At 41.4% G+C, this 20,322-nt stretch overlaps 1 protein-coding gene and 1 long non-coding RNA gene across 17 annotated transcripts in view; one reads left to right on the top strand and one right to left on the bottom strand.

Moving 5' to 3' along the window:
* Positions 1-20,322, bottom strand: part of KCNMA1 (potassium calcium-activated channel subfamily M alpha 1) — a 561,760-nt gene that overhangs the window by 157,072 nt on the left and 384,366 nt on the right. For all 15 annotated transcript variants that reach the window (XM_081007630.1, XM_081007632.1, XM_081007631.1 and 12 more), the window contains exons 11-15: positions 19,560-19,665; positions 17,933-18,015; positions 13,764-13,833; positions 12,203-12,358; positions 2,413-2,522 (exon numbers count right to left, since the gene is read on the bottom strand). In XM_081007630.1, coding sequence (XP_080863756.1) covers positions 2,413-2,522; positions 12,203-12,358; positions 13,764-13,833; positions 17,933-18,015; positions 19,560-19,665 — 525 coding nt within the window. The remainder of the gene's footprint in view (positions 1-2,412; positions 2,523-12,202; positions 12,359-13,763; positions 13,834-17,932; positions 18,016-19,559; positions 19,666-20,322) is intronic.
* On the top strand, positions 129-19,979 carry LOC308478265. 2 transcript variants are annotated; one of them, XR_013986997.1, is made up of 5 exons: positions 129-360; positions 1,487-1,569; positions 4,619-4,710; positions 16,564-16,639; positions 19,836-19,979. It is a non-coding gene; the product is annotated as an uncharacterized lncRNA (long non-coding RNA). The 2 variants fall into 2 exon arrangements; XR_013986998.1 differs by lacking the exon at positions 16,564-16,639 and having other exon boundaries at positions 142-360.

The following is a 20,322-nucleotide window of genomic DNA, read 5'->3' as shown; positions in this document are numbered from 1 at the left end:
TGACCCAGAAGCTGTACGCCAGCTCCCTCGGCCAATAAAAAAACATGAGCGCCGCAACCCCAGAGTCGGTCACAACTGGACCTAATGGTCAGGGGTCCCTTTACCTTTTTACCCTACTAGGACAACAGGTTCCTTCCTGGCAACCTATTTTAGGCACCACCTTTCAGTCTGGGTACTTCCTTCCTGCTCCCAACACACACATATGGCCTGATGCCCTCACATCTGCCTCTATGGTAACCTGATTATGACACAGCTTTGACATTATGGCATTATGACATCACACACAATGTTTGCCCCCCTGGATCTGAATATCAGTTGATCATTTGGCCACCAGACCTACTGTCCCGTTGGGATCAAAGGGTAAGTTGGGTGTCTCCAAAAAAAAACAAGTCATCATCTTTGACATCTCCAATGACGTTTCAGATTTGTCCAATATGAGTGTGGTGTTGGCTTTGTTTGGTTACGCACTGTTATATTTCTTAATGGTTTAAACTTTACAACGTTTAAGAAAAGGAAAAGCAAAAAACTGATTTAACTGAATTTCATTAAAAACACAAAAATAGTTTTGACCAAAGCCTTCCAGTATATATCTTGATAGTATCTGTATGTATATTATTAATCAATAAAGTTTATATTCAATAAGTTTATTGTACTAGCTAGAGGCCATTTCTTGTATCTTAATATGAATCAAGAGGTCATAGATTAGTTTAAGAACAGTCACAGTTCCTAGGAAGTCTTTGGTTGAAATGTATTTGGCTCTTTTAATGAAGTTCAGTTCTAATCATGTTAAGCTGATTTACTGTATTGGACAATCCTGAAATTTTTCACTGCACATATTATATGATGGAGATGACAGATGCAGTTTGTCACTTTTATTGAAGGCATTGTGAATGATGTATAGTAATAAACTCTCTGGCATGCAAGACAACTATTGACATAATTGTTATAAACAATTCTTTTCCCCCCTGCCATCATAACCCTTCGTTTTTACCATGTGTACAGCTCAGTCACCTGGTTGTAGCTACTCAACAGTTAAATTCCCCTACTTTTGATTAAACCAAGAGGCTTGTCTGCAAGTTCTTGGAAGTCTGTAAGTGCCCAGCCACAATCAGAACCAACTTTGACTCACGGAAGAGACATTTATACCTAGATAGCTGCATGTTTAAAATTAAACCCAAGGCTGATGTTTTGCTTGCAGAAGACCTTGTACAATATCTTATGCAAGCATGAGATCCACTATAGAATTTATCTACTAAAGCATCCAAGTGTTTGCACAACAGCTTATGTAGCTATTTTCATTCTGTAGATGATTATTTTGGTCTAGCTCTATTATAGGTATGAAAATATATGCAATGCAAAGCCTAGAAAATGTCAGTATCCTAAATATGTCTCAGTCAACATAGCTCTCTTCTTTGTGAAATGTACCTATATTAAATTAAAATAAGCCTGAACTAGAGGTTGGCACTAATTATTCTTTTTTGGTCAGTTTTTATTACTGTTAATAATGGAAGCAATGTGTCATGTAATCCCATCCTGAAATGACCAGTCCTCTGTGTACTTTGACTTAAAGTAAGTAAATATCAGCATTCTGGAAAAAATAAAAGAATGATTCTGTGACCTGCGTGTATATTGCAAAATAATACCCCTCTGCCTGGATTTGCTTAATTTATTCTGCTTCAGCTATTGATGGGAGGAGGTGCTAGGGAGTTATGAAGGAACCCAAGCCCCACCTGACCCATGGAAATCCTATTCAGCTCACAAGCCTCATACAAATGTGCATGGACACTTCCAAGCTCATTTTCACGGCAATAGGAGCTACATACCTGCTTTTTAAAAAAAAGCAAAAATGGGGAGCAGAATTTCATACCAATTTCTGTGCTTTCATGGTATGTCTACAAAATCTGCAATGTCCTACTTCTTGGAAGATAGCTCTAAGAAACAGCTCATAAGTAGTCTGTTTCCAAAAAAACCACCGCCACTTCACATCAATTCTAAATGCATTTACAGTACATGGAAAAAGGACCTTAGTATTTGAAGATGTCCTGCAATGCTATTGCATTAACACTGAACTATGGTACAGTTGTACCTTGGAAGTCGAACGAAACCCGCTCCAGAAGTCCGTTCAACTTCCAAAACGTTCGGAAGCCAAAGTGTGGCTTCTGATTGGCTGCAGGAAGCTCCTGCAGCCAATGGGAAGCTGCGGAAACCCTGTCGGACGCTAGGATTCCAAAAATATTTCGCAAACCGGAACAGTCACTTCCATGTTTGCGGCGTTCAGGAGCCAGAGCCTTGCAAGAACTAAGCTGTTTAAAAACCAACGTACAACTGTATTGGGGTTTGGAACAAGGAGCTTCTGGTGCCATTTGAGAGGAAGAAGGCGGCTTACAAATAAATGGTTGTATAAATACTTACTCACAAACAGCAGGGAATGACAAACCGACAAAGGCACTAGAAAGATACTCTGTATACATTTCATTAGCAACTCCTTCCAAGTAGTATTTCTGCCACGTATCCTCCTCAATCTAGAAAGGAGGAGAGAGAGAAAAGGGGGGGGGGGGGAGAGACGGTTTTAGAATTTGCAACTACATTCCACAAAAACAAATGGAGGTGATTAAAAACAAATCAATTTTGAGGTAATTAAACATGGTATCTCAGTTATCTGCTTTACCAATTAATTATGTCTGTTAAGTTTCCATTGCATGTTCTCTCTATAATTGTCAGCAAGGAGGGAAAAATAATAATAATAATATAGGCAACTTTTGGAGAACAATGGCCTTAGATCAAAGTAAGCTAAGTCCTATGAATTGCAGGAGGAACTTGGAAAGTTTAGTGGGAAAAATATTCAGATGTGTCTTGTATACAAAATCTACAACACTACACAGTGCTTTCTCCCAGTAAAATTAGATGCATTTCTGAACAAACCAACATAGGATTGGGCTGTCAGCTATTGATACAGATATAGATATACACAAATTTCCATCTATTTCAGTTTTCTGTCCCCTTTTGGATTACCCATGTATTTATTTATTTATAACAGCAAATTGATGTTTAGTCTTATGAAGGAATGACTAAGCCATGTAAGCAGTGTGTGTTTCTGTTTTTTATAATAATAATAATTAATAATATAATTTTATTATTCTAGCCAAAGGCCATGACAAACCCGCAGCAACGGTACCAATAAAACAATACAAATCATATATACATAATATGAGCCAACACACATGATGTAAACAGAGGCTGCCAGAGACACCAACAAATTCCAGTCCAGCTTGGTTTCAGATTAAACGTCTCAATCAGCACAACAATTTATAGCAGTTTTATCTATCTCACCTTTCCTGATTTCTTTTTTAATCCAGTGCAAGATGTATATTTTATAGACCCACCCTATTTTTTATCATTGTATTTTTTTTTGTAATTGTACATTTTAAATATTATTTTAATGTTGCATTTTAAATGGCTGTAACCCACCCTGGGACCCTACGGTGAACGGCAGGCAATAAATTAAAAACAATCAACCAATAATAATCTATCTGTTAAGTATATGTATGTGACATATAAATTCCTTATAATGAAATATGAATGCATGTCTCCAGTAGTAGTCAAGCAAAGATATTAAAACACTGAACTGGAGCAACTCGCTGAAAGATACCCAAATTAATTCTGCAGCCATTCAGTAATCAATTGAAAACATCCTGAGGCAATGACTTATATCTGACTGTCATGTTCAAGGGCAAGCTGCTTCAGAAAAGCATCAGTGATAGCCGGTGTGTCTCCACAAAACACAAGACTCTTTCAACGATGGTTTCTTACTGCAGATACAAATGCATTTCAGGTCATAGAGCTAAACCACTTGTAAAGTGAGCACTGTTTGCTATGGGAAGCAATTCAACGAATTCAATCAAATGCTTCAACGATCGGGCATGTCCAAATATAGGCAGGAAAATGCTCCCCCCCCCCTTAACAACTGATTTCCTCCATCTTCTAAAGAAAGCAGAGTGGTGGATATGCATGTGTGTAATTGGTTACAAAACGGGTCAGACAGCTAGCAATCAAGGAATAGAAGTGCCATATTACCATGTAGAGCACAAATCAAAACAAGGTCCAGGCAAAATAGTAAAAAAAAATATCCAATAGTAAAATTAAAATAGTAAATTAAAATAGTAAAATTAAAAAACCCAAGCATTTTCCTCTGAACTGATAATGGATTAGCAGTAGAAAATCAGTAACATACATAAGCATCTGCAGAAATAAAACCCCACAATTTATTCTCTTGTATAGAGACAATTTGGTTTGACCTTTGTAGGTGGAAAAAAGGGCATCATTGGAGATAGATTGCAATCCTATGAATACTTACTTCGAAACAACCTGATTTAAATCAATGAACTGTAAGGCTGCAAGGCCTTTCAGAACTAGTTTCATATTTCTCCTTGGATCATTCAGCCCCACTTAATTTTTAGTAATTCTAAAACAGTATTTATACAAATGATGCACACAGTTTACTGATTTTCTGGTTAAAACCCTACTGCTAACTACACTACTCTTTATTTTAGTATTTAGTGGGGAGATGTCAAGATTATTGTTGCTATTATGCAATCTGAATATCTCACTCTTCCTTCAGATATCTCAGAACAGCTTATGCCAGGAATAGCGAACATCATGCCCTCCCACATGACGTTGGACAACAATACCCATGAGCCACAAGCCAGGAAGGTCAGTAGTCAGGGATAATGGGAGTTGTAGTCCAACAACTTATGATGGCCCCCGTGCTCCCTCCAATGCCCTGATCAGGTCCTTCAGCTCTAGTCACTGATATGAGTTCATTAGAGTAACACCGGCCTTGCTTGCCACTATCTCACATTTTAATACCTTGAACTTATAGCCTGGCTTAGGCTGCAGCACAACATATCCCACTGCAGCTGGAGCAGAACACTAATCCTTTCCTAAAAGGCGAGTGTAGTCCTGGTGGTTTGGAGGGGGGAATCAGGGGAGGGATCATAAGAGAAGTCATGCCACTGGCCAAAAATTGGGGTGCGCACACTTCCTAGACCAGCCTTTGCCAATCTGGTGCCCTCCAGATGTTTTAGACTATAACTCTCATCAGCCCAGCCAGCATGGGATGACGATGAGTTATAGTCCAAAACATCTGGTGGAATCAGATTGGCAAATGCTGTCCTAGAAGATTTCATCATTTCATATATGTTGCTAGAACAGTGTGGAAGGCAACTACAGTGAAGTGGGACCCACAGCCACATTCATTTTGGAGGAGAGATGCTTGACCTGGGTGACTCCTTTGTTAGAATACTGTCAGCATTTAAGCAGGGACACTCACAACCGCAAGCACCCTTGTTTGAGTGCTTGAGAGCAAACAGGATGCAGGACTAGATGGGCCTTTGGTCTGATCCTGCAAGGCTCTTCTAACGTTCTTAATGTGAGCACAGTGCTACTCAAGCTGGTTGTGTGAACCATCAAAACTACCACTATGTTCCCTTTCTCCAAAGCCTTTTAGGTCAGGAGAAAATGGTGGTATCTGCTGGTGCTTCCAAGAGGCCCAGCAGAATAGCTTTTCCTGCCAAGGACGGAACTGCAACAACTAGTTTAGCATTACAAAGATTTCTGAAGGATTGTTACTCACTTTCATCACCAAAACCACCATCAGAAACATAAAAACTGTCCCATACTGTCATATTTTTTTAAAAGCTGAATTTTACTCTGAAGTGCTTTTTCAACTTCGTCATTTCACAAGCTGAAGTCATACGTCTTCCAAAGTGTATGAAAAGCTTTGAGGAATATATCAACTATCAAACCCTAAAACAGCTAGCACATCCACAGAAACAACAATGAAATGGTGCTAAAGCCTGGTTCTGCAGCACATGATATCTGAAAGAAACAAGCACATCTATTTTCTTAGGCTCTTCAGTACTTAATAAAGAGAGATTTATACCCAGTGCCTGAATAGTTTATTCGACAAAACAAACTTAAGGTTTTACAGCTGAAACCTGTGCTCTGAAATGAAATCCATTGTTGCTGGCTCAACTTTATTAGCCCATGTTGTACAGAGATTGAAGATTTCAGGTACTGAAAATCAGCTGTCATGGAGCTAAAGCAATATAGACTTTGTGTCTTCAATGACAGAATTGTGTCTTTATAAAAGGAAAGGGAAGGTCTGCTTCTCACGGTACTCCAAGTGCTTTTTCACAAGGGATGTATGATTTGTTTATGAACCTTTCCAGTTCAGTTAAACTTCATGGTGATGTCTCATGAAACTTTTGGAGATCCAAAGAAAACCACTGGAGCCTACATTCTGTCTTTTAACCAAATCAGTCGTAAATATGCCAGGGCTAAAAGTCTGCAACCTAAGAATTGGCGAATGAGTTCATATTAATATGTGAAACTCAGCCCCTAGTCTTTCTGCTGCTTCCTGTCTTTCTGTTGCCCGGTCAGGGTTGTCAGGTCACAGTGCAGCAGTGACATCATAAGCCACAACTAGCTCAGTTCTACTTCTATGTAATTATTGAAGGAACAGCAGCTCAGGTAGTTCTAAAACAGAGGTGGTGGACCTGCAGCTATCAAAACCTGTGGGCTCCAACTCTCACCAGCCGCATGCAGCATGGTCAGGGATGTTGACCAGTTGTTGTCTGGCATAATTGGAAAGGCCACAGGTTTCCCTTTCCTACCTCTAGGCCAAACACACCTTAGCCCAGTCCTCAGCCCGTCACACCCACTCTGTATACATCATGTCTCCTTCCTTCTTACAAACAGTGCATAGTCCCTCCCTGTCTTTATCTCCTCCCTTCTTCAAAGTGATAACTCCACCACACACATCCGTGGGCCTCTGTTGGGATGAGCTCCCATTGCTCGGTCCCAGCTCCTGCCCACCTAGTAGTTTGAAAGCACGTTGAAGTGCAAGTAGGTAAACAGGTACCGCTCCGGAAAAGATGAGTACAAAGTACAGAGCACGACTAGACACAAATCTGGCCTGTTTCATATCCTTGTCACTTGTGAAATTAAACACCTTGGCAGGTTTCTACCCTCAGGCCCTTCCCAATACAATAGGAAGTTCCAATAGTGAATTTCCTTTGGAGGACAGAGAAGATAAATGTTTGTGCAGACAGAGCAGGTATTTCTGCGGTGCAACTTCCAATCAAATTTATTTCATTTATATATACAGTGGTACCTTGGGTTACAGACGCTTCAGGTTACAAACTCCGCTAACACAGAAATAGTACCTCAGGTTAAGAACTTTGTTTCAGAATGAGAACAGAAATCGCACGGCGGCAGTGCAGCGGTAGTGGGAGGCCCCATTAGCTAAAGTGGTACCTCAGGTTAAGAACAGCTTCAGGTTAAGAACGGACCTCCAGAACGAATTAAGTTCTTAACCTGAGGTAGCACTGTACACCACCCTTCATCAAAAGATCTCAGGGCAGTTCAGAAGATAATGATTTTGTTAACTCCAACACCTTGGGAGAGCAGCTGTTCAATGTGGCCATGAGTCGCAGCACACATGGCCTTAACTGCCATTCATGTGGGCTCATTCATGTGCAGGAACTTGCCTGCAGCGCTTCCCCCAGAATTTGGATGGCTCTCTCCCTGAGTTCATCTACCTCCTCACTGAGATGGTCACTGCTGCCCATTCACTTACCCTGGCTATCAAGAACTATTCTCCTGTCACTGATTTCTCGCTCAAAAGGGCAAATGCGAACGCAGACACGACCAGGTGGACCAGCAGCAGAAGAGCCAGGGAGGTCTAGGAGCTGGCAATGGGCCCCCTGTCAGTGCACAGGCACTGGTAGATGATGCCTGATTGTTGATGACCCAACAATGGGCATTCTGGCCTGCACAGCTGATATGACATGTGAAGCCAGCTAAGCAATGTGGAGGTTCCAGGACCTCACAGTTGGCACCAAACAGGCTACCCCCCACCACACATTCTTTCCTGCACTTGTTCTGTATCCAAGCACCTTTTTTGAGGGGGGCCCTATGGAGCTTTCCCCACAAAAACTCAATCAGCGCAAAACGTCAATCCGTGGAACTCCCGAATTGACATTTGCTCCAATTCGGCTTTAAAGAGTGGGTTTTTGTGGGGAAAGCTCAGAGCAAGGCAGCAAACAAACAAAGCAAAACAAAAGAAAAAGACACAGAGCGTTAACGTGCAAACCTCTGCCTGAAAGGGGCAAAACGTAAGTGTAGATAAGCATTTAATTTGCTATACTATTTCTGCATACAGCAACAATTCTGTCTATTCCTGAGTATATGTACATATTTATGTACTCATCAGTATTTTATTATTTTACCAGTAATATAACTCTGATATGGGTACAGCCTATAAATTACTTCTGCTTTAATTATTTCTTCTTTTGCTATTAAAATCCACATTACTAACTATCTCTCTCTCTCTGTGTGTCTCTCTCTGTGTGTGTGTGTACACATACATACACTAAGTATTTTCAGAAATTGTTCAGATCATGCACAATTGAATGTTATGTACTTTGGTTGTCTTGGCTTTGTTTTCCTTTGGCCAGGTTAGATGCAAAATAAGAGTTTCCATATGAAGAATGCTGCTTTTTTTAAAAAAGAAAAAAGAAAAAGAAAAATATTCAGATGCAAAATAGCATTTTTGGTTTTCTAAGTTTGTTTTACTGCGGAGAGTTTAGACAAATAATTTGGCTGCAAAGTTAAGCCATAATCAGTTAAGTATGTGCAATGTCACCACTGATCATGCACCGTTGTCAGTGATGGATCAAACATTTATGATGTATTATCCTGCTTTGCAATCAGGCTTGCGAGAGGGGGGTGGGGCAGAAACTCTCCACTTCAATCTATTTTTCCAAAAATGACAGGACTTCTGCTCAGATTTTGCTGGCAAGCTTCTAACATTGTATATTTCCACTAAAGTTATTTACCTGAAGCATTTTCTATATGGTCTGGGAGCAACTGAGAGTACCATGTCATTCCCCTATCTCCACAGAGCTGGAGCAGCCTGCAAAATCAAGAGGTAACGCATGCAAGCTTCAATGCTAAAAAAATTTGCTTCTTGTTTTTGTGGTCCTGTTCGTGATTGTAATCACATTCTTGACTGCTGCCGGGCGTCTTTAAAAACAAAACAAAACCCAAAAACCCACAGGCTTTTTTTTTTAAAAAAAAAAAAAAACCCTGATAAGAATCCAGAGTAAGGCCAGGAGGTTTGAAACAAATGCAGAACAGGACAGGGAATTGGCACTGAGCAGAACCCAGGAGCAGAACCACCACCAACAGTAACTGTGCTGCATGTTTTATCACTTTGTTGCAGGCGCACACATCCTGCATCATCATCATCATCATCATGTATAAAAAAATTATTTGTACCCTGCCCATCTGGCTGGGTTTCCCCAGCCACTCTGGGCGGCTTCCAACAAAGACCAAAAATACACTAAAATGTCACGCGTTAAAAACTTCCCTGAACAGGGCTGCCTTCATATGTCTTCTGAATGTCAGGTAGTTGGTTATCTCTTTGACATCTGGTGGGAGGGCGTTCCATAGGGCAGGCGCCACCACCGAGAAGGCCCTCTGCCTGGTTCCCTGTAGCTTTGCTTCTCGCAATGAGGGAACTGCCAGAAGGCTCTCGGCACTGGACCTCAGCGTCCGGGCAGAATGATGGGGGTGGAGACGCTCCTTCAGGTATATTGGGCCGAGGCCGCTTAGGGCTTTAAAGGTCAACACCAACACTTTGAATTGTGCTCGGAAACGTACTGGGAGCCAATGTAGGTCTTTCAAGACCGGTGTTATGTGGTCTCGGCGGCCGCTCCCAGTCACCAGTCTAGCTGCCGCATTCTGGATTAGTTGTAGTTTCCGGGTCACCTTCAAAGGCAGCCCCACGTAAAGCGTGTGCAGCCTGAGAACAAAGCGCTGGACTTTGTGGAAGAGGGGCTGGGTCAGGATGAGATTGAGGTCCAACAAAATATATGTGCACAAATAAATCTGATAAACTTTGGAATTGTGGTGGCATGTAGACAGATGCACCTGTTTTGTTAGCTTCCCCTTTGGAATATGTGATACCCATACACTCTTTGTGACTTTTTCTCTCTACCCCCTCTCTGCACCCAGAAGTGAGGTGCAGAGGATGCATTTCATGAAAAAAAATTATCTCCCATGAAAAAATATCCAGTTATTTTCAGTGATTTGTGAAGGAGAGGTGCAAAGTGGGGAGGGGTGGGGATTTCAAAGGGTACATATGCACTTCAGGGTTCTCCCAGCATTACTCTCCTGCTTCCTTCCCCCAGTATCTAATTATTTTGGTACTTCAGAATGATGCTGAACTTCTTCGCCAACAGAATTATCTTCGGTTTCAGATTGGTCCAAAATGGCTTTCTTCTGTTTACTATCTCCAACTCTGTTTAATACCAGAATTGTAAGCCACTTTCCTCCAACAATAATTTCGCCCTTCTTCTTTCATTTTAACAAAAGAGGAGAAAAATATGAATTCCCCAGTGAGAATCTTCTGGGAATGACTCCCGTTTCTTAACTTACAGAATTTAAAGCAATCCTAGCATAAAACAAACAAATATTCTATATAATAACATTCCTGTTTGCAAAACAGGATATACTGTGTGTGTGTGTGTGTGTGTGTGTGTGTCTTGGGGACATATATTTATGGCATTCCTAAACATCACATCAGGGCCATCCATAGGTGGCCCTTTGGAGGTACCTGCTGCAGCCCAAATATCCCCACTTCCTCCCCCACCTCTGCTTTGAGAAATCTGTAGTGTTAGAGAAAGAACAGGAAGATTAAAAAGAGATACTTCTGTTTCCTTCTCTGCCAATTATGTATATAACCGCTATTTAGGGTGGGAGACTGAGGAAGAGGAAGGTCTGCCAGGTGGGAGGTTTCAGCTCTCTGTGTGTAGAGATTAAGATAAAATGGTGACTGAGCACTACATAGATATATTTATAATTTTGTGTTTTATGAGGATCATATGAGGATTATTATTAATGTATTTTGCTCCCCCCCCTTAGTTTAGGTTTAGTTTTCTTTAGTTTTCCTGTTATATTGGTTTTTAAAAATAGATATATATTATTCTCTTTAGTTTGAATTTTATGGTATATTAGGTTGAAAAGCTTTAATAAAATTGATTGTCTAGGGCTGTGGAAGCCTCCATGTATGTGTGCTAGAGAATGAGTGAACAGATGAATGAGAGAGGGAAGGAGGGAAAGAAAGAGAGGAGGGAGGAGAATGGATTAATAAAGAGGAAAGTGGGGGAAGAGAAAAATGGGTTTTCCTGTTCACTTTGGCCTTGGCCACCACAGGTGTGTAGCCCTCGGCCACTTCCCTCCATTGGAATGTGGCCCTCAGCCCCTACAAGGTTGTCTACCTCTGCTATGCTCTAGGCAGCTTCTCCATGTTTGCTGTGCAGAACGATTACAAGAGTATTCCATCCCCTTCCTTTCATGACTGCCGTCCTGTTTCCTTGCATTCCGTTTGTCCAAATGAATCAGCCCAAGTTCCCAATCCGGGGAGAGCAGCCAAAGACCAAATGGGAGCAAATTAACACTGAGGGAACTAGTGGGGTTTGAGCCGAGAAGTCCCTACTGTAGTTGCTTGAGAATCATTGGGCTTTATAATTTACTACTATTTTCACGTAAACCTCGAGGGCCTCTTTGACTGAAGAGGATAAATGAATTATTATTGTTGGAGACTTGGGCTTTTGTACAGACACATGTTCTGTATTTTATACTTGAGGTAAGGGATCCATTGGCCACTTGATGGGTTGGAAATGGGGTGTGTGGAGAAGCCAAGAAAGGAAAACTTTTGTGTCTTTTTTTCCTCTCGGCATTTTGTTGCCATATGGATTGGATAGAGATCACTTTTTATATATGTGTATATATATATATATATATATATATATAAAACAAACCTGTGGGGGCTTTCTACATTGATAAACATGTGGTTTATCTGAAAGAAATGAAGTATTAAAAATGCACTTTGAACAATCTTTAATGCCCATGGATGTGCCAAACAAAAACAAAAGCATAATTTTGAAGGAACCTGGCCCACTGCCCAATTTGTAATAGGCTATGGGTTTTATTTTCCTTTGGAATATGTTGTTTAATGTTTTAACCATCAGAACTGATGTATTTCTCTCTGTTTTGAGTTTAGGCCATGCACTCTACTCAGCCCCATGACAAATTGAATCCCATGCTAATGTCCTGTAATAAGATGAGACATTACCTTTATAAATGACCTCATGGAGAAGAGGTTTGCCAGCATTGTCGATAGGCCTGGTGCCAGGCAGCTCTGGGCGATGAAGCCCAGCTTGAGTTCTGCAAGGCATATTGCATCATCCCCTTCTTTCCAATTCCAGCTTGGGATATTTAGCAGATGGGCCTGCAAAGGAAAAACACAGGTTAAAGAAAAAGAGGGGGGGAAAACCCTAACCAAACATTTGCATCTGCATTTTGCTAACAAAGGATGGGGAGAGGAGGGGGGAACAGGCAACTGCTCCAGGGTTGCTAGTTGTTCAGTTAAAAAATCACTTCTACCCTACTGCTAAATGAGTGTCTCAAGCATGTGCAGAGTGCCTTTTCTTATTTGAAAATAGTTGCCCTAAGGGCAGAATGGCCCCGAGTGCAGGGTCCTGCCCAAATGGTGTTATATTTTGTGCACAAGAAATGAATTTTATTGACTGTACAGTGGTACCTCGGGTTACATACGGTTCAGGTTTCATATGCTTCAGGTTACAGACTCCGCTAACCCAGAAATAGTACCTTGGGTTAAGAACTTTGCTTCAGGATGAGAACAGAAATTGTGCTCTGGTGGCACGGCGGCAGCGGGAGGCCCTATTACCTAAAGTGGTGCTTCAGGTTAAGAGCAGTTTCAGGTTAAGAACGGACCTCCAGAATGAATTAAGTACTTAACCCGTGGTACCACTGTACAGAAAAAGAACACTGAACACACAGGTTGATGTCTTTTTAACAGGCAACTGGCCAGGAGGATCATATTCTGGCTGGCTGGTACACATAGCTGTCCCCCAGAGAAATGTTGGATACCAGAAATGTACCGCTCCAGCCCCTTCACCTCTCATCCTCTGTGTTGTCATAGCTGGATAAATCAAGGTTTACCACATTAAAAAGTACTTACTATTTTGCCACATATTTAACCACACGTTCACAACTGATGAGTGGAAACACTCAGCACAGCGCTTAGCAGTAAAAAAAGTTCAACCAATAGCTTGGTTACCTCTTTTGTCTTGGTTTTTTTACTACACACACACACTCTGCCCATCTGGCTGGGATTCCCCAGCCACTCTGGGCAGCTCCCAACAGAATATTAAAAACACGCTAAAATATCAAACATTAAAAACTTCCCTAAGCAGGGTTGCCTTCTGATATCTTCTAAATCTTCCTTGATATCTGATGGGAGGGTGTTCCACAGGGCGGGTGCCACAACTGAGAAGGCCCTCAAGCCTTAACTGGTTAGACTGTTGCAGAGAACCCATACAAATGACCAAGTAACCTCGGGATGAGATCCTGGAGTAAACTTGGTCATTCAGAGAATTCTGCCAAGTGGTGAGGATGATTTTACCACTTATTAAGCGTAGATGGTGGCAATATGTGCAATAAAATGGCTGTAACCACCCTTAAAGGTTGTATCTTAATCAGAATGTAACTGTGTTACAGATTAGCTTTATTCATAATTTCCTGCACATTACTGAAATTCGCAAGAGAGGCTTATGAGAGAGGTGTTAACAAGAGAAAGCTTTGAGATGGGCATCCCACAGACTTTCCATTACCTTGTTGTGATACTGCAGCATCTGGGTGATTATTCTTATTTTCGGATGATAATTCTTGATGGAAATTACTCTGAAAAGAAAATACACCAACATTTTTTATTGTCACTCAACAGCAATTCCACAAATAGGACTCCATGGCCAAATAGGATGTCATATTTTTCAGTTCAATAACTCCTTCACGTACTTCAGTGGCTACTTAAAATACAGCTTTCCATAATGCCTAAACCAGGAAAGTATGGCTTAAGGGCTCCCTCCAAACCATGGTATGAAACCAGGGTTTGATCAAAAGGGGCAAATGTTGCACAGCCTACTGTGAACTGTTAACACAGGACTTTATGGCCACCATTTCCACGCAGAAAACTCTATAGGACTGTGTAGTTCAAATTCAAACTTGCTAACTTGCTAGGCTCCAGGTCAAACACTGCGCCCCAGCATCTCTGAATTGTAACAACTTACTGCTCTGTTGGGTCTTGTCTACATTGTTAGCAAAAAAAATCAATATGTTTGGGCCCCATTCCCTTGTTGACTAGCCTGGGTCACTCATAGGACACTGTGTTTCTCTATACACACCATCCATAATACATTTTGTACATTATAATTTATATCCCATGATTAAAGTGAGGCAAGAACCTCTGGTTCTGGCTAAAAATCCATACATATTCTATCCACTTTATTAAAAAGCAGGAAGACACGACACAAAATGCTGCATTTATCGGAATACAAATAGTAGCTCCTGTCAAACAAAGAGTGGGGGGAGGAGACTTGTGACCTGTCCTTGAATTGACCATTTTGTGACAGTGCAGATAATGGCTAAGGGACAATGTCCCAGATGTAGGGCAGAACAGGAACAAATGATTTCACAATGTGGTTCAGCTCCCAAGGGGTGCAGTGAATATGAATGCTCTTGCCTTGCTTCTTTTCCCCACCCACAAAATAGATCTCCAAAGCCTTCGCCAAACAAACAAATGTTATGGTAACAATACCGCAAGTGAAGATTTCCAGTCAGCTACTGGGAGTGGAGGGGAATGTATTGCTCCTATATTCCACAGCCAAGCATGGACTTGACAAAATTGGTTGCATAGCTTGCTCTGACAAGCAAGAAGCAATTTGCAAAGATATTTATCCCACTCTTAATTCTCCTTCTTAAACTCTTTTTTAGCTGAAGCATTTAATTAAGCATTCAATTTTATTGAATCAAACTCGTTTGTTCTGCAAATACGCAGGAGGATTCTGTTCACCCAATAACTTTTTTTTTTAATTAAACACATGGAATCTATTTAAAAGCTCACTAATCTGCATCTGGATTTCTCTTTAATCTATGTATATAATTTAAAATCAAAGCAAGAGTTCTCCCACCAGATTAAAATGTGCCTTTGGAAAATTAAAGAAGCCAGGGTTGTGTTTTTTTTGGGGGGGGGGGGCACGGAAAGGGATATTCCACAACTTTGTTGCTATATGTAGTAACAGAGGTTCTTGTCAGATCCTAGTCTTGCAAGTCAGATTTGAAAGGGGAGAGGGGATGATTGGACACTTTGAAATCCCGAAGTTGGGACTTCAAAGCACCACACAAGGCTTGCAGAGAGCCCTGCATGGTACTTTAAAGCAAATATGGATTTGGCCTAAGAGCCAAAGCCTGCTTTCTGTAGGTAAACTCGATCCAGTAGGCTTCAACTGGTGTGCGGTACAGTCAAAGTTTGCTTTCTGCCGGGAAGCATGAGCCAGCAGTAAAACCAAAGCCAACTTTCTTTGTGCATTGGATGCCTGAGTGAGTTCCCTGCTGGTTCCCCAACCCTGCCATAGGTATTTGGACACCTATTTCCTAGTTGGTGCTGTTAATCAAGTTATTTGCAAAACTGTCCAAACAGGAACAGGGAAGCACCTGTGGTACTTCTGTAGCTGGTCTGGGGTTTACCTCCTCACATTGCCTTGTGGGAGAAGAGAAGGGATGAGCTATCAATCACACCATGCCAGAACTACATATGGCTATACACAAATCCAGACTGTGATCTCCGACCCACAGTCCCTGGAGGTCGAGTGCTTGAGTAGGGGTTGGAGCCTGAAGCGCAATAAGCACAATGTATATATTTTGTTGATGAGGCAAGGGTAGAAGGCCAGACACATAGGACTTATACAAGGCCTGGTGAATTCAGAGGCTCATACCAACCTCAGGGTTTGAAGTTCCATACTCTTAGTCCCCTGTTCCTGAAGAGGGCTCTGACTCCTGAGGAAGCACAGTGCCATGAAGCTTATTACAATCACAACCTTGAGATTCTGGGTTCAATCCCCAGATCTGTTGTTGCCATTATGGGTGAAACACTGCTGCTATCCAACCTCAGTTGGTTTTCACACTGGGGCTCTTACAAGGGTCCTGTGCAAGCCCCATCAGAAGAGCAGCTGCTCTTACTTATTGTACTGCTGCCTTAAGAACTTCCTCTCAAAATGGCACTCAAGAAAAAATAAAATAAAAAAGAATGGGCACCACCCCATGCAGTGCTCCTTGAATTTAAATTGCTTCTCATAGCTCTGCCTTCATTTTGCAGGATGTGTGTGTGTGAGACAGCCCAATAAAATTGGTTCTGAACACGGGCCAATTCACTGCATTAGTTCATTTTTAATGGCACTCTGACATTTTAGTGTTGTTGTGCTTTTTTTAAAAAAGGGGAAGATTGGTTCCATTAAATAAGATCTGTATGAGCACAATGCAAATAATAAGGAAAGCTGTCTTATTATAACCCTACATTTGTGATTGCTTTGCTACCTTTCTGCCATTGAGATGAACCATAACATATTTTTTCTTTAGAAATCGGTACCACCCAGACTGGGAGCTGTATTTTTCAGTTGTGAATAAAGCTTAAATCCAACCGGTTAGAAGCAAGGTAGGAACTAACTTCTTATGAGAAGGAGACTGGTGTGACATGTCCCCAACCAGCCAGATTGTTACATAGCTAACTGGATTCTGGAAAAAAAAAAAAAAACCCTTCTTACAAGACTCATATGACAGGGAGATTTGCTTACCACACAAATGATGCATCTCCCAAGAGTCTATGTGCTATTTTTATGATATGCTGAAGGAACCACTTAGTGGGAACATTACAGATTCTAGGAATGTGTGATAGCAATAATGAAGGCAACTGCAACCACATTAGCTAAGATACTTGTGAGGAAAGGATAGATTTTAACAGTGTGATCCTATGACAAGTGCTAGATTTGGGAACATGCAGCCTCAGTGAATGAAATGTTGAGAGGGAAAGGGAGAGGAATGTCTCAGCACTTCCTGCCTATGATGCTGGACTTGGAATCTGAGCAGTTCCTGTTCTGCCCAGTTCCCATTTTTCTATGTGAAAACTCAATTGTTTAGTGTGGCAGCACTAACACTTTGGAACTCCCTGCCTTTGATATCAGGCTGGCGCCTTCAATGAATTTTGTTCAGCATCTGCAGAAGACATTCTTATTTAGACAAGCCTACCAAGATGTCTAGAAAGCTTTATGAGTTTTAATTTATTTTAGCATACTCTATTGTAGGTTTTGTTTTGTTTTTTAATTATGGTAGCAATTTTTTATTTTTTTTTAGTGATAAGGTTATCTATTTTTTGCAAACTGCTTTGTGGCTTTTTCCTCCAATCAAGCGGTATATAAATTTTATGAAACAAACAAACAAACAAACAAACAAATTCCTGAAAGGGAGAGAGAGGAAGAGGATGCTATGAGAAACACCATCATTATCCTCACTTTTAACCCAACATATCCCAAGAGCTCAGAAACAGATTGAAAATATAAAAGGAAACAGTATGATATCTGTGTTCATGACCCAATGCTTCTTCTCTGAGATTTTGTTGCCTGAGGTGGGCAAGAAGCTTCATTCAACATGCAGAAGCTGACTGGACTAACAGTCTAATCTTATCTCCAAGTCCTTCACCAGACATGAGGCGGCAGGCTAATTTAGGTGGGAGGGGTGCAGGACATGCCACATAGCAAACATAGCTCTGTCCTCCAAGGGAGAGGAATGGTCCAAGGGGCATGGAAGGGAACAGCAGGAGGGACTCCTCCTCCTCCTCAGCATTTGCTGTCTGAGGCAGTTGCCTCGCTTGCCCAATGATAGGCCTGGTTCTGTTCTTTCAATGTTTGTTTCATTGAGTAAAACTGAATTAAAATGTCGTCTTCTAAATTACCTCATAATATTGGAGGCATCTTCAGCATCTGGGTCAGCGCAGTATTTGTTGGCAAGGATTAGGCACGCGTCTGCTGACTCTATCTGGACACCAAAGGAGAAAACAAACATAAAGAGCAATCTGATGTTTACAATAATTTTCTCCAACCCTTATCAGCTTCCATGGAACCTCATCATTCCTGCACTAGACTGCAGAATCATGTATATGTGTGTGTGGTGTACCATGCCATGTGCTACATCCAGAGCTTTCTGGATCAGTCCAAAGGCTGATCTAGTCCAGCATCCTGTTCTCACAGTGGCGAACCAAGGAGGGTATCTCTAGTCCTCCACTACTCTATCCTTAACACCATATTGGCTCATGCAGAGGAGACTAGGCCTCAAAAGCCTAGCCATTCAACAATAACAGCATTCCAGAAAGTGGAAGGCTCCTGAGGATTAGAAAAGGCTTGCCTAGTGAGGTGGAGGCACAACACCAATTTAACCATAGGTTTGTCACTGCCGTTTACCAAGAGATGGTGGGGAGGTCTGTGTGGACACATTGGGCACAAATGCCAGATTGGCTATTCCCCAATGCAACTCCCATTCTTGGTAAACGACAGCAACACCACTGCCAGGAAGCTAGTGTTGTGGTCCTGCCCCACCACGCAAGTCGCTTCTGCCAATGATGTAAACTCCATAAACACAGGTGGGAAGAAGCTGGGAGGGGTGACACACCTCCATGGGTTGTGGGGAGAGGTAGAAGAATCCTCTTTGAGGTTTTCAACAAATTGGAAGAAGATTTGTGAAAAGTCATGGGAAACTATTGCAGGCCGGGACAATCTCATGACTGAAAGTGTGGAAACACAGTTACCTCAACAGAAAACCCCCAAGGAGTGAAAGCAACTGAAAAGAATGGGTAACATAACATCAAACCCTGAACCTTTTCATAGATGAGGTACGGGATCCTCCTTCACACATTATCTGCGTTAAGAGAATCCACACACAGAAAGAAGCAGCAGGGTCATGTTGTTGGTCTCACCTCCGACATCCACATATTAGACGCGGATGTGACAGCTGAGGAAATCTATACCTTCAGACCTCTATGCATGAAGGTTTCCACGGGAGCTGGAACTCTATGCAATCAGAGTTTTAGCTTCCATAGCTTCCTCTCACATTGCCATCCTGGCTCAGAAACTGCCTCAACTGTGGGCATCTGCAGGCATATTTTGATGTTATTCCAATGGGGGGCGGGGAGACACCACCCACTTTGAAAATAACAAATGCTTTCACACCTTTTATACCTGATCTGCTAGTTTACTAGCACATCAAGTCCCCCGCCTCTTTTCCTGCTGATAATTAATTGAAAGGTTCCTTTCAATCCTCTCTGAAGTTGGAATAACCAACAGATTGTTTTGGGGTTGTACCTATACTACAAACCAGTATCACTTTTACTCCCATAGCTATTCCCAAAGGATCATGGGAACTGTAGTTTAGTTTGGTAAAGATGGTAAGATTTTCTTGCCTTCCTCACAGAATTACACATCCCATATTTCCATGGGGAAAGAAAATAACTGTAACTATACAGCAGAATCCTTAGTTAAATGCAGACACCAAACAGAAGGGTAGAAAAAAAGGAAGGAAACCAATACCTTTACTCTAGCCAGGTCATGCGGATTGAGAACTGAACCCTGAAAAAATTCCACCTGAGTGAAGTGTCGTTTAAAAAGAGCTTCCAACTCAAGGTTAGGGGAGATACTAAATTGAAAAAGAAAGGACAAAACAAGCAGAATAAAGTCAGTTTGTGAGCATTACTCCTGTTTCCCCCCCTTAATTTTACAAAATTATTTAATAGGTATGGAGTCAATTCTGTAGGAACCATGAGTCGTTTATGTTCTAATTTTCTCTTCCTTTCTATCTCTATTAAGGTTGTCAACAATCCATAATTTTATTGGTCCAGTCTGGCAAGTCATCAGAACAGAAACATTTAAAAAGGAAGAAGAATAGGAGAAGAAGAATATATGCATTGTTGTCATTGTAATTTCCCTACATTCTATAAAAAGCTTTTTTTTTTTAAGATGGTGTTCATCAGAAGACAAGAGACTGTCCATACTATTTATTTCATTAGAAGGCCAATTCCAATCATTTGGAGAGATACTGTGGATGTCCTCACTTTGCATTTAGATCCCTTTTTTTAAAGCACGAGACAGGAGACAATCTACCTATGCTGAAACACACAGTTTAAGGTGTCAGCATTGTCTTAAGCAAAAGTTGGAAAGTCTAATGCCTCACCATTTCCACTTTGCCATCCTTGGTGACTTGCTAGATGGGAACAACCTAAAATGCTCAGAGCTTTGAGGCGATACTTTCTATAGTCATTCCCCACTTTGAGTAACACAGTGACCATACTAAGCA

Source organism: Podarcis pityusensis, assembly GCF_964106645.2.
Source record: "Podarcis pityusensis genome assembly, chromosome: 5".
Classification (NCBI taxonomy): Eukaryota; Metazoa; Chordata; class Lepidosauria; order Squamata; family Lacertidae; genus Podarcis; species Podarcis pityusensis.
Note: the sequence above shows the minus strand (reverse complement) of the source record. Positions and strands in the feature narration are given on the sequence as shown.